This window comes from Apus apus, chromosome 3 (genome assembly GCF_020740795.1).
Source record: "Apus apus isolate bApuApu2 chromosome 3, bApuApu2.pri.cur, whole genome shotgun sequence".
Lineage (NCBI taxonomy): Eukaryota > Metazoa > Chordata > Aves > Apodiformes > Apodidae > Apus > Apus apus.
This window is the reverse complement of record NC_067284.1, coordinates 76014990-76029151: the sequence shown is the minus strand read 5'-3', so window position 1 is coordinate 76029151 and position 14162 is coordinate 76014990. Positions and strand designations below refer to the sequence as shown.

At 35.4% G+C, this 14162-nt stretch overlaps 1 protein-coding gene across 1 annotated transcript in view; it reads left to right on the top strand.

Annotated features, from left to right (window-relative positions):
* The first annotated feature begins 23 nt into the window (after positions 1–23).
* DNAH8 (dynein axonemal heavy chain 8) overlaps positions 24–14162 on the top strand; it is a 132861-nt gene continuing 118722 nt past the window's right edge. Inside the window, exons 1-10 of the mRNA XM_051615043.1 lie at positions 24–213; positions 1209–1348; positions 1986–2120; positions 4982–5066; positions 5809–5957; positions 8343–8532; positions 8913–9076; positions 10060–10236; positions 10558–10671; positions 13945–14052. Of these exons, the coding sequence (XP_051471003.1) occupies positions 24–213; positions 1209–1348; positions 1986–2120; positions 4982–5066; positions 5809–5957; positions 8343–8532; positions 8913–9076; positions 10060–10236; positions 10558–10671; positions 13945–14052 (1452 nt within the window). The remainder of the gene's footprint in view (positions 214–1208; positions 1349–1985; positions 2121–4981; positions 5067–5808; positions 5958–8342; positions 8533–8912; positions 9077–10059; positions 10237–10557; positions 10672–13944; positions 14053–14162) is intronic.

Here is a 14162-nt window from a genome sequence, read left to right as displayed (position 1 = left end):
TCTCGCCTGCGTCTCTCTTGCGAATGCCACAGTGCCGGTTAAGGCGCATTAGCTTTTCAGAAGAGAGCCAGAAGTCGGTAATTCCTTATGCTCTTCCGCTTGGGAAATCCTCCGCTTTTCCTTTCTTTCAACACTTCATCCTCTTGCCTGCCGAAAAGCAGACTTACTTTTCTTGCGTGAACGAGTCCTGTAGGCGAGGTTTGGGGCACCCCGGTGAGGAGGAAAGGAAGCTGTAAAAGCACATGAGCAGTTACAACTCAGATAGGTAGGCAGCTGGAGTTCGTGCTGGTTTTTTGAAAAGTATGAAAATCTTAGCTGAGCCGCCAGACAGGTGTTTGGAGAGTCAGGGAGGATGCCAGTAGGCGATGCAGCCTTTACTTTTAAAGATAACTTGGAGGAGAAAGCTCTGAGAACCCCACCTCTCTTAACTTGAGCTTTGGGGGAAAGTATCAACTTCACTGTCCAAGTTAAAGAGGACCAGTTAAAAGACAAGGAAATTAACATCCAACGTATTCCACCTGAGTATCGAGGAGGAAAGTACCGCTGCAGACCTTGTAGATAGCTAGCCCAGTCAGATGATTTTGAAGGAAAGTAAATGAATTAATGAATATTTTGCAAATTAAAATTTAAACAAATAATATATGTTCTAAACCTTTTATATTTCTAATTAATCAGATATTCAATGAAAGTATTCATTATTTTTTTTAAAAATTATGTAGAAAGATGTTCACTCCACAAAATACAAATATTTGGTAAATTACTTTAAAAAAAAAAACTTTTTGTAATCAGCTTGACAGTTGTAATCTATTTTAAAATGTTTATAAATATCTGTTACCTTAAGAACTTCAAGAGGACTTGATGAGACTCGTAAATTTACATGCATGGGAATTCAGTTTTGAGATGCTCACTTTTTTAATTTTCTTATTCCCTACCTTGTTCTTCTTTCTGGCCTTCTTGAAAAGATAGACCTGAAACATGTAATAAATGCCATTTTCTTCTTGTTGTTTTTTGTTTGTTTGTTTTGCTTTTGGTTTTTGTTTGTGTTTTTTTCTGGTGTGCTCTTTTGATTTTTGTGTTTTGGTTTTTTTTGGGGGGGGTTTTGTTTTTTTTGTTTTTGGTTTGTTTGTATTTCAGAATGGAGAAGTTAAAAAAAAAAAGACAAAGTTCTGGGCCTAGTCTTACTGGGGAGAGTTCCTCGTCTGCTCCAGAAGATAATCGCAGTGTTCGAGCTAAAATAAGCTTTTCCGCTTCCCAAGAGTCTATTGCCGCTACATCCCGAAAGCTATCTAGGTTTTACCGGAGGGCTAGTAGAAGTCTGTCCTTTCAAGAAGTTTTTAAAGAAAAACAGGTTTAGTATTCAACCATAGGTCTTGCAATAGGTTTCTAGTTATTTGCTCAGATGGTTAAATTCAGTTTATGTTCTGTCTCTTTTTTTGTCTTTTTTTTGTTGTTTTCTTTTTGTTCATATTCTGAACTTTTATTAAATTACTCCTGGTAGAAAGTGAGTGTTTTTAATGTCTGTATTGTTTTAATATTTAAAAATAATACAGGAAGGATGTAGCAGATAATAACTGAATACTTTACACTGAAGCAAAGTTGTACCCAGCTTAGTGCCTGCAAATATTTATCTACTCTAGATATTTTAGTTTTATATTATATTAAATTATTAAATTATAAATAGACATATTTCTTGTAAAAAATAGAACCAGTTAATATGGCATATATATATATATTAAAATGTAGCTGTAGTATATTTAATATTTACTTTTTATTGACGTATCCTCAGAGTTGACTTTGAATTTTATAATAGCTCATAGTATTTTGTTCTGTTATCCTCAAAAAATAAGGTATTCAGAGAGCGGGGCAGTTATGCAGTCTTATAATACAAGACAGTAGATTTCAGTGTTAGTTGCAAGTTAAGTAGCATTTACAGTCATTGCAATTACTTCATGTATTTTGAGTTTGAAAGACATGTAATGTTTTAGGCTCAGTACAGAAAAGCAAGAGAAGAGAGAAGAGCACAAATTAATGCTTGTCATAAATACATACTTGAAATTATCAGCATGAGCCTAGGTTTAGACCTAAAAACTGTGGAAGAAATGATTTTGGATGCCCTTTCGGTGAGTCCCATCTGTATATTTCAATTTTTAATGAATGTGTGTAGCAGATTGCCCTTTTGATATGAACTGTTATCCATGATTCATATTATTTCTGCCAGAAAATGTGATTAATAAAGCAATCAGCTAAAATGATACCGACTAAATAATTCAGCTTAATTTCCTGGTGAATTTGCAAATACTCCTAGGGTTTTTGATTGTGGGTTTTGGTCTTTCTGACCTCAAGGAAAATTAGTGTTGTTATTTTGACCCGAGAAATTCTTGTCATGTCGAGTAGTTCCAACAGATTTCATCTGTCTCGTACATTATTACATTCTAAAGACAATAGTCTCTATTTGTTAAGGTAGTCCTCTCTGAAATACCAAAGGTTCTTAAAAAATAGGTGTAATTTCATAGGAATGCTTTGAAATTCAAGAGTGTTATTTAGTAATAAGAGGGAATATTAATCTTGCACCATTTAACTCATGTAATTGCATTTGGAAAGAGCCAGTAAATATTTTCCAGTTTTAGTGCTTTTTAAATTTTTGATTATTTAAAAAAGAGATAAAGTAGGTTTGTAGAGTGAGTAGATCCAAAACCTTTGGAACTTCTGAAAGCTCAGTCATTCTTTGTGTGTCTTTTATTTTGTGTCTTTCACAGTGTTTCAAAGTGCTTGAACAAAGAGGAGTAACAGCCAAACTTTTCTTCTCTTATTGCATTATATTATTTTTTTTTCTGTTAGAGGGATTTGACTTAGCATTCAAAACTCAGCCCGATAAGGTCTTCTTTGAGCAAACAAATACATTGTTAGAGCTTCAGCTGTTTTGTTACAAACCAAATTTAGTGCCAATCCAAATATGTTTTTTATTGTTTGCTTACTGATATTTATAAATCATACGATGTACATGAACAATCCTGTTTTTTCTTATGCTTACACAACACAGAGATGCTTTAAGTGTTGTCGTTCAACAAACATTTCCTTTTTTTACAGTTGCTAAATGGTATATAGTCTTAGATCATTCTGACTTCATGTAAAACTGCTGTTCTACATTGAATTTGATTAATTTAGACTCTGGAACTTTGGGTTCCAAAGGTGGTATTTTCTTTAGTTTTGGCTTGAGGGTATGGTGTGGGGGTTTACTGCCACCAGGACCGTCTGAAAACTTTGTATGGTTGGAAATTTTCCAGTTTCCAGTTTTAGTTTATTCATAAACAGGTTAGTCTACTGGGGCTGCATCAACATTGTCCTTCAACAAATTGCCAGTTAATAAAATCCCACATACCTATCATGTCTCTGACATCCATAATTTAAGTTTTACCCTTTAAAGCATTAGCCTGGATCTGTGTTCACACGGTGTTTGTACCACATGGGCTTGAACCAGAAGCTATTTGCAAAAGCAGTAGCCACAGGGACAGCTCACATCTTGCCTCCTGTGTAGAATTACAGAAGCCCAGAAGTTCCTGTTTGCCATACTCTTTCTCTCAAGTTGGAGTACTTTTTGCAGTAATGAATCTTTTGATTTTTGTCATTGCCCTTTCAGTACTTTACCAATTTTTCTTTCACTCTTTTTTTGGGCAATTTTTCTCAGTTTTAACCCATTAATGCCTGTTAATAAAGTGGTGGTGCATTATGGCTTGCTTTTATTTCTTATATTTTTGGATAACATTGTCTTCTCAAGAGAATGTGTTTAAATTCTGTCCACCTGAATGTCAGTCATTTTCCTATCACCATTCTGATTCAGATTTTGTATTTATTTCTTTTGGGGAAAAGTTGTGCTTATAAGAAATACACGACATCTAGAGGTATGTGCTTTGTATTTGAACAGATGGTGCATCTCTAGACATACTTGCTAGCTAAATTTCTGACTTTTTTTTTTGATGACAAGGAAACGGGGTCTCACTACCAAGGTTGAGCCCTGCAGCTGGACAGTTTGAATGCCCAGTCATATCTTGCTGAGTTAGTCATCCTTGCAGATAACTATAGAGACTGTGAAAGAAGCTGAATTTTTATGTGATCAGTACCTTCTGATCGCCTCCAAACCTTCTTTCAGTCCTTCTCAGAGTTTTGTTCACTTCCTGCTAAATTAGGACACACAGAATGCCCAAGGCAGTTTAAAAATTCAGATTTTGGAAACCTTAGCTATAATTTCAGGTGAGTTCTTCAGAATGATAATCCATACACAAACAGTGTTTGTTTCAAAGATTTGCATCCTTGCTACTCAAGGCATCTTGTATAACATCCCTAAATCAAAATGGCCATCTTGAGATCCATAGTGTATTAGGGTGGTTAGTTTATGGACAGGTAGAGCAAGCTAATTTGGGGGGAGCATGGTCTCCTTACGATGTGATCTCATTGTCCTTCCAGAGAGCAATAAAATCTTTGTCATAGTGAAAAGGTTTTGGAGCCAATATGGCCAATTCATATCTCCAGAATTACATCCTCGTGTGTCATGCTACTCCTTTTTTACAAAGGATTCTTTTACATTTAGAGATAGAATAGCAATAGCAGAGTATGTCAGGTCATGCAGATCTTCTGTGTATGTTTCTAAATATTTTAAAATTTGTTACATCCAGTTGATACTTTAGACTTAAAGATCTCTGAGTGACAGAATATCCTCCAGTGTCTGTGTATTACTGAACAAGACCATAACCATTTGATACACACTTACGAAGAGGTAGGCCACCTGTGTGTGTGGATTCAGTACTTTAAGGCAATATTTGAAAGATCTGTTATGTTGTTTTGTAACTCCTCACAGTATTTGAGGTTAAGCATGAAGTGCCACTAAAACTGTCAGCAGTGGCACGGCCAAATTATTTTTGCATGTCTTAAAGGCACATAAAAAATTAATATTTTGAGTAACAAGTATTCATGTTTTATTTAACAGCTGGAAGCCATTGATGCCTTTTTTGCCAAGGGAGGAAGTAAAATTTTGAGATTTTTCTACCAAGAAGGAGAAGCACCAGGAATAGGTAAAGTTTTAGCAGTATTAACACAGGCAGACATAATAGTGCCTTCTATTGTTACTTTTGTTTAATGTTTCCCTGAACAAAATCTTATGAGAAAACACTTGGTCCATTTCATCCGTTCTTGGAAGAAATGCTATAAGAAGTTCTTCTGAAATTTTAAAGTGGTTGCAACTTTTTTCTTACAGGAGTTATGCCCCCGGTTCATTAGAAAGTACTTTTATAAAACTTCTCTGAATTTGCATTTTCTATAAATATTTGAAAATTTTGAGTTTTCAGATGCTTGACAGACACTTAATGTCTAAAAGCACTAATGATTCTCTAAGCACTAAACATGCTGTTAACTTGTCTATTCATAAGAATTGCATAGGATTATCTCCACAGAGGACCTGAGAGAATCTCCTATTCCCTGTTTTCTCACTTAGGCATGATATCTCATTTAAGAGGGTGATTGCAAATAAAGTATCTCAGTCCCCAGCAAATTGACCTAGAATGATGTATTAAAATCCCTTTTCAGTGCAGTAGAATGTGCCAAAATTGCTCTGTAACACATATGTTATGTGTTTGGTGTAGACTTTAATTGTATGGTTAATTACAGCCATGGATTCTGCAGTTTTTGCTTGTCTTACACACAAAAGTAGAAAATAAAATATTTCCATGTTGATTTTTTTTCCCCACTATATTAATTTTAACCATTTTATAATATCATTAATTTTAAAAATAGTGACACCTGTGACATTTTTTTCAGAATGTGGTCGGATAATTCCAGGAGTTGCAAAAGATGATAGAGTGATGCGACTGTATGTGGACAATACACCAGAGAGATTTGTAGGACTGTGCTTATTTTTTGTTCGTTTTAAGAATGACAGCCATATAAATGAAAAAAACATACATGAGGTATTCTCTCATATACTTTAAAAACTAAAAACTTTTAAAGTAGCTAATTTTTGTTTCACTATTTGTTTCACTATTGTCATGTAACTGAAATTACTGGTAACTGCGTTGTTTCAATGTTAAGCTAGGTCATGCTCTTTATCCTTTTTGGGTGGTCAATGAATAGCTGTGTTACTTCACCAAATATTCAGGATATCTTGTGAAACCCAGTGTCTTACAGGACTCTTATTAAAGAAGTCAGCATTTAGATTAATTTCTCATATCATTCTCCTTGCTGTTTTTGAAGAGGCTAAAGCCAATAAGTACATTTTAGGAAGTCTCTAAACTAGAAGGACTCACAAAGTAGACTTTATTCCACATAGCAGGAGCAGAAAAGTTCACTTGTTCCTTTCTCTGATGTCTCTTTAAATGTGTGAAATGCACTTTTTTCTGTGTAAATTATGTAGCATGAGTTTTTCTGCTTTACAACTATGTAAGACAAATTATTAGATGAGTATGGGCTTCATACTTGTTTATAGCTATGTATCATAATACTCGGGTAGTGCTTAAGGGACAATAAATTGATAAGAATTGATCCTATATACGTATCTAATTAATATGATTTCAGATTTTTCAGACAGAAAATCCATTAATAATGTTTATATTTTATATATTAAAAATACTTCATCCAATCAAGAGCTGAGAATGTGAAGGGGGAAAGAGCTCAGAGGGTTGTGATCAATGGTGCAGGGTCAAGTTGGAGGCCTGTAGCTAGTTGTGTTCCCCAACGGTCAGTACTGGGTCAGGCAGGTCTTGTTCAACATACCCATCAATGGAGCTACATGAGGGGACAGTGTATCCTCACAAGTTTACTGATGATACAAAACTGGGAAAAGTTGTTGACACACCAGAGGGCTGTGCTGCCATCCAGCGTGACTTGGACAGGCTGGAGAGTTGAGCAGAGAGGAGCATCATGAGATTCAACAAGGCCAAATGTAAGGTTCTGCAGCTAGAGAGGAATAACCTCATACACCAATACAGGTTAGGGGCTGACCTGCTAGAAAGCAGCTCTGTGGAAAAAGACCTGGGAGTCCTGGTGGACAGCAGGATGACCATGAGCCAGCAATGTGCCCTTGTGGCCAAGAAGGCCAACGGCATCCTGGAGTACATGTGGCCAGCAGGTTAAGAGAGGTTATCCTCCACCTCTACTTTGCCCTGGTTAGGCCCCATCTGGAAAATTGCATCTAGTTCTGGGCTCCCCAGTTCATGAAGCACAAGGAACTACTGGAAGGAATCCAGCACAGGGCCACTAAGATGACTGGGGGTCTGGAGCATCTACCATATGAGGAAAGGCTGAGAGAGCTGGGTGTGTTCAGCCTGAAGAAGAAAAGGCTGAGGGGGATCTTATTAATACTTACCTAAAGGGTGGGTGTCAGGAGGATGGGACCAGACTCTTCTCAGTGGTGTTCAGTGACAGAAGGGGCAGTGGTCACAAACTGGAATTTAACCTAAACATAAGGGAAAATCTTCTTCACTCTAAGGGTAACAGAGCACTGGAACAGGCTGCCAAGGGAGGTTGTGGAGGCTCCACCTCTGGAGACATGAAAAACCCTCTTGGGTGCCATCCTGTGCAACTCGCTCAAGGTGAACCTGCTCTGGCAGGGGAGTTGGACTAGATGGTCTCCAGAGGTCACCTCCAACCCCTACCATTCTGTGATTCTGAGAAAAGCACTATTAGAAGTAAGATACTAGATCTGTCTTTTTCAAGAGTCTCAGTATTGGTCATAAATATTACCTTTGTATCAAATCACTTACTGAAGTAATGAAAAAAGATGTGTGTTCTAGGAAGTTTGTTACATGAAGTATATTAAGATTTGCTGATTTGAAGGACATTTAAAATATTGAAATATAAAAATGTCAGAACCTGTAATGTTTAGTGTGGGAGAGTAGACAAAAATTTAATCTCACCGAAAGTAATATACATTCAGTCAGATAAGTGCTTCTAATGTAATTTCTGATACAGATATTCAGCACATTTTTGCTACTTGCATTTTTTTTTTCTTAGTACCTAATTGTAGATTGGGACATTAAGAATATTTTTAATTGCTATGTACTATTTAAAAAAAATTTAAACTTTCTGTATGATAGGGAAGTAATTAGAATTACAACAATATAATTTAGCAACCTTTAGAAACTCTATCAAATAATTACTGACTTCCCTTTTTTTTGGTTAAAAACAGCATCTTACAGTTACACTGTATGTATCAGTATTTTGTAAAGATTTTATCTCTGTAAATCAAACTTTTCATTGGAAAATTACAGTACCTTTATAAAGAAATACACTGATTTTATGATACTGTTTCCACTCTAATTTACTGCATTGCTAACAGTAATTCTTCTACAATGCAGGAGACATTCTTTGGTGTTCTGGATGCCACGGAAGGACTTCTACATGGTATCATGAGTATCATACAAAACATTTTTCTTCCTGCTGTCCTCACAACAAGTAATTGGGGTGCTTTAAGTCAGAACAAACAAGATACAAAAGACAAACAGAATTTTGTGGAAAAAATTAAGAGATTCTTTTCATTTTTAGAAGGTAAGCACTGCATTCAGGAAACAGTCAAAATGAAGGAATTCTACTTACAAATTTCTCTTTAAAGGCAGCAGCACGTAGGTAAGGAACTTTTCCCATTCTGCAAGGATAAAATAAATGTATCAATTACCTGCTTAATAAATGCATGAGTAGAATATTTATTAAGAAAATTCACTTGTGATTTTTTAATTTTGAGGAGGAACATTTGATTTAAAATAAGAATTTTCTGGTTTATATGAATGCAGTAAAATGGCTATTATATTGAAACAACCTGGTTGCAAACATATTTACCCAAAATTAAATTGGTTATACTGGTACAAAATAATTTTAAAGTCTTAATTGTTTCTGTATTGTAATTTTTTTTCCATCTTTTTTTTTCTAAGGGACTGTAGTAAGCATTGAAGGGACTGTTGAGTTGACACAAATAGATTACATTGATTTTTCTAAACTCCAGACGGCTGAGAAAATAGCTGCAGCAGCTAATAATCCTGACATGTGTCACCAGCTAGAGGAAGTACTTATGATATGGTATAGACAAATTGAACAGGTAAGTTGTTGTTTTAACACATCAATCCAGCATTAATATGTATATATATTTATAAATTATATATGAGACTTGCCTGAAGTTAGTTGAAGCTTTCAGCTGCATCTCCATCTGAGTAAGGCAAGGGCTTCACTTCTACACAAAAGTGAAGCAGGTAGTCACTATCCCTAGGAACTTACAGTCTAGCAAGAATAAGAGTTTTTGAACAGTTAATACACAAATAGTAAGAAGTAGAGGACAGAAGGATACAGGAGTAATAACACTGGTGAGGACTTTATATACATACAGTTAGGTATACTCTATACATTACCTGTTAAGTTCCTGCTGCTAGTCATGGTATGAAATACTTCTTCTAGAAAGGTCTTTGACCTGGACCAGAGGGACATTTTTTTATCTATTGTAAATCTTGCATAGTAAGGTCTCAGTCAAGAAATTGGTGCCAGACTTCCTCGATAAAGCACAGAACCCTTTATCAAAATACAGAATCTGTGGAGACTGGGACATACTCTACTTACAAGAGCATACTATGTTTAGTGTGTTTAGCGCATGAAAATAAAAATGTAAAAGACATGTAAAAAGAACTGATTGCACATTTATCAACCTCCAAACAAGTACGTTCATGGCTTTGATATTTAATATTTTTCTTAAACTAGGTCTTCCAGTTTTTTACAGGTGAAGTTGTATTTGGTGCATTTCAATCCATAGAATCTAATTGAATAAAAAAGTATGGATATATGCTGAGATTCACCCAGTTTATGACAGCTGTTGAATATATGTATTATTTGCCGCCTTTTCAGTTTAAGAATATGATTAAATGCAATACAGGCCTAAAATGCTTTCCCAAATCAAAATTGTTTTCATGTGTCAGTAACTGCAAGCTAGTTCCTTTTAAAGTTAGAATCCTCAGAGTGCTTCTGCTCTTCTTTATAATGATTTGTCTATTCTCTATAGTAGACATTTATTGTTTGTTTTTTAAATCCTTGCAGGTTCTGATTGAGAGTAAACAGATCAGAAAAGAAGCTGATGATTCAGGTCCACTGACTGAAATAGAGTATTGGAGAAGTATGTCTGCTAAATTTAATTTTATTATTGAGCAGATCAAAGGACCAGACTGCAGAGCTGTCATTAATGTTCTGAATGCTGGACGTTCTAAACTACGAAGGGTATTTTTTTTTCTTTTTTATGTTGTTTTTCACTGTAATAGACAAAGCTTGCAGTGCTTTGTTTCATTACATCTAAGAGAGATTGTCTGAGGAGAATTAAAATTTAGGTATGGTGCTGGTGCGCTTAATATATTGAGAGAAAGAACAAGACATTTTTAGAGATACAGACAAAAATTATCGTAAATGAAAATAACATTTATTGCCTGCTTTGACAATGCCTTTTAAAAATTAATGTATCAAGCTTACTTCCAGCAAATCAGTGCAAATTAAAGAAAGGGTTCACTATGTATGAAGTTTTTTACGGTACTGTTTTCCTGCTAGATGTGGCAAGAGTTAGATGCTAGAATCACAGATGCAGCAAATGAATCGAAAGATAATGTGAAATACTTACGCATAATTGAAAAAGTTTGCCAGCCACTTTATAAATGTGATCTTGTAAGTATGCCTTTCATCATTCTTTAAGCATAATTTATGTATTTGCTTAGAATGCCCAGAGGAAAATAAAGATTATTTGTGTTTGCTGAAAAGTAGATTTTTCTAGTTTACTTTTTTCTAGTTTTTCTGATTTTTTTTTTTCCTAAACATCTGTCAAGCTAAATGTTAGTCTTACTTTATTATATATAACATATAGTATTTTAAAATAATTATTTTTATCAATGTTCATAAATGCATGTTATTTCCTAGTAAGGCATTCCTGCTGCCAATATTATTTTTAAATGAGCTAAACAAGGTATAAGCATGAGAAACTCAAAATATATCTTTCATTGAAAATCCCAGATGTTCCAATGAATAATTACACAGTTTTAACCAAAGTATCAAGATTTATATAGAGAATAATGAAACCTAACTAGGCCTCAATATTGATATTGAAAACAATATTGGCTGCTTCTATTTGCAGAATTACCAACTAGTCAGAATTTGAATGGTTGTCCACGCACATAAGTCAGCTCATCTTATCAGTTATTTGAAGTATCAGTTATTAGTTATAGTAAATATTAATTATTCTAACAGGTATATGTTTCTAATGATTGCTACAGAATAGGGTGGAAGGAGGAAATATCCTGGGAAAAATGGCTTGTTCTGCTTTATTTTTTAGTTCCCCTTGTTTTGGTCCTATCTGCTTCCTGTCCTCTGTCAGGAAGTGCTGCATTTCTTTTAAATTTCTGGCAGCCTAGGATCCTACTTCAAATTGAGGGGAAGCAGAAATACCGATTATGTATGACATAAAGCTGATACTGCATGGAATTGTGGGAGAGAAAAGTATGATAAAGCTATAGTATAGTGTATTAGGATACGAAGTTGTTTCTTTTCAGCTCTTCAGAGTATCGCTAGAGGGTGCCAGATACCAGGCCGTGACGATGAACGGCTTCATAGGAGTTACTAGGATAAAACTATTTTTAGACAAAGGCTGACATTTGTGGGTGGAAAACCATTGAAGAGGTCATCATTTTACTGAATAATTAACCGTAGTTCTTTGTTTAATCTGGAACAATTTAGATTTGTTTCATCTCTTGGAACATTGTTCCAGAGATAAAGATAATTTAGGTAGGATTTTCTATGGTATGCTTAAAAATACTGTCATCCAACTTAAATATATCTCGTTTTAAAAAGAGCTCCGTGCTGGATTGAGTTGAATTTAAAAGCTGATATTGAAATTATTTTTAATATTAATGGATCAGGAATAGAGTACCTGCAGATTTAATATGATATTTGGGTGTACATAAAATATGACAATTGATGTATGTTGTATCATACATAGTCACAAATGTGGCTGAAGTGGGTTACTATATGAAAGTTTAGAATGAGTGTTTAACTCATGACTTTCAATCGGAGAAATCTCTATATATTCTAGAATTCAGAGTTTTATTTTTTTTGGCAAGGATTAAAAAGAAAACCAGTAGACTTAGAATCACCTGATCCCATTTGTTTGGGGAGAGATTGGTGGTGATGAACAACATGTGGACACTGAGGGTTGTTTTTATATCATACAGCCTTTATTTGACACTGTTCTACCAAGTGCAAATGCCTGATATGTCTGTCCACAGTATTAGTGCGTTTATGTTGATTTTGCAGCCCAAAGTTAATTCTAGTATTATGGCTTCTCTCTTAAGGGATGACAGTCAAAATAACTTTTTCTTGACGTTCTGAATTGCAACTCTGATAAATCCTTGATAACGTTAATGACTTCCCACCTTTTTTTTCCCCACTGTTTTTCCAACATAGAATCACAGAAAGGTTTGGGTCGAAAGGAACCTTAAAGATTATCTAGTTCCACCTCCCTGTGCCATGGGCTGGGACACCTCCCACTAGACCAAGCTGCTCAGAGTCCCATCCAACCTGGCCTTGAACGCTTTCAGGGAGGGGGCAGCCACAACTTCCTGAGCAAGCTTCAGTGTCTCACCACCCTCACAGTGAAGAATTTATTTCTAATGTCTAATCTAAATCTACTCTCTTTCAGCTTAAAGCCATTATGCATCATTGTAGCACTACAAGGCCTTATAAAAAGTCCCTCCCTAGCTTTCCTGTAACCCCTTCAGGTACTGGAAGGCCACTATAAGGTCTCCCCTGGAGCCTTCTCTTCTCCAGGCTGAACAACTCCAACTTTCTCAGTCTGTTTTCAAAGGAGAGGTGCTTCAACCCTCTAATCATGTTTGTGGCCCTCCTCTGGACTCTCTTCAGGAGCTCCATGTCCTTCTTATGTTGGGGACTCCAGAACTGGACCCTGTACTCCAGGTTGGGGTCTCCCAAGGGCAGAGGAGAAAGGAAGAATCCCCTCCCTTGACCTGTTGGCTACCCTGCTTTTGATGCAGCCCAGGACACAGTTGGCTTTGTGGTCTGTAAGCACACATTGCCAGCTCGTGTTGAGCTTCTCACCAACCAACATTCACAAGTCCTTTTCCTCAGGACTGCTCTCAGTCCAGTCTCCACCCAGTCTGTATTTGTGCTTGGGATTGTCCCAGCCCAGGTGTAGCACCTTGCCCTTGGCCTTGCTGGACTTTGTGTAGTTTGCACGGGCCCACCTCTCAAGCCTGTCAAGGTCCCTCTGGATGACCTCCCTTCCTAAAGTATTCCAAAATACTTTGGAAGTGATTGAATTACAGAATACTTGTATTACCAGTTTCATTTTAATGATATGAACAATGATTTCATGAAATGTGTGAAAGATTTAGAAGTTTCGTATGATGATTGAGAGAATTAGGAACTCATTGATTAAATTAACATTATGAAAGTTCTTTCATGAGTTTTGTGAAATGTTTGAATGATACATTTAATGTAATTATTATTATCACAGTGTAATTGGATAGCGTATATTTAACAGCTGTATCTGAAGGAAAACAAAAGCATTAATCACAGACAACCACTCTCAGCTGCCAGAAGAATCTTCTCTGCCAAAAATGCAGCCTGAGCTTTTTGAATTATGGTGCCATTTTTATGATCAAAATAGTATATTAAAATATTCATATTAATGTATTTATTCTGATTTATCACCAAATAATCTAAGAGTTTCATGCTTTTATTAAAGTTTAAAACTTTTTTGAGATTTATTTTTATTGTTATTTTCCAAAAAACCTTCTGGTAAAACGCCATGGCATTTTGAAGTCTGGTTCATGTAACTTAGGGAAAAATGTAATTTAGAAGTTGTCATTGGGATATAACTACAGTTGTCAAGAATTGAAAATAAAACTTCTTTTAAAACTCTGCTTTAAGGTATCAATGACACATGGAATACCAAACTTGATACATGCTATACAAATGATTCACAGATTTTCAAAGTACTACAATACTTCTGAAAGAATGACATCATTGTTTATAAAGGTAAATATAGTAATTATATTATAAAAATATGTGGGTTTTCAGAAAAAAACCACCACGACACCTTGTTTTGTTTGAATCAGCAGGACTTTTGTTAAAAAATGGTTATAAAT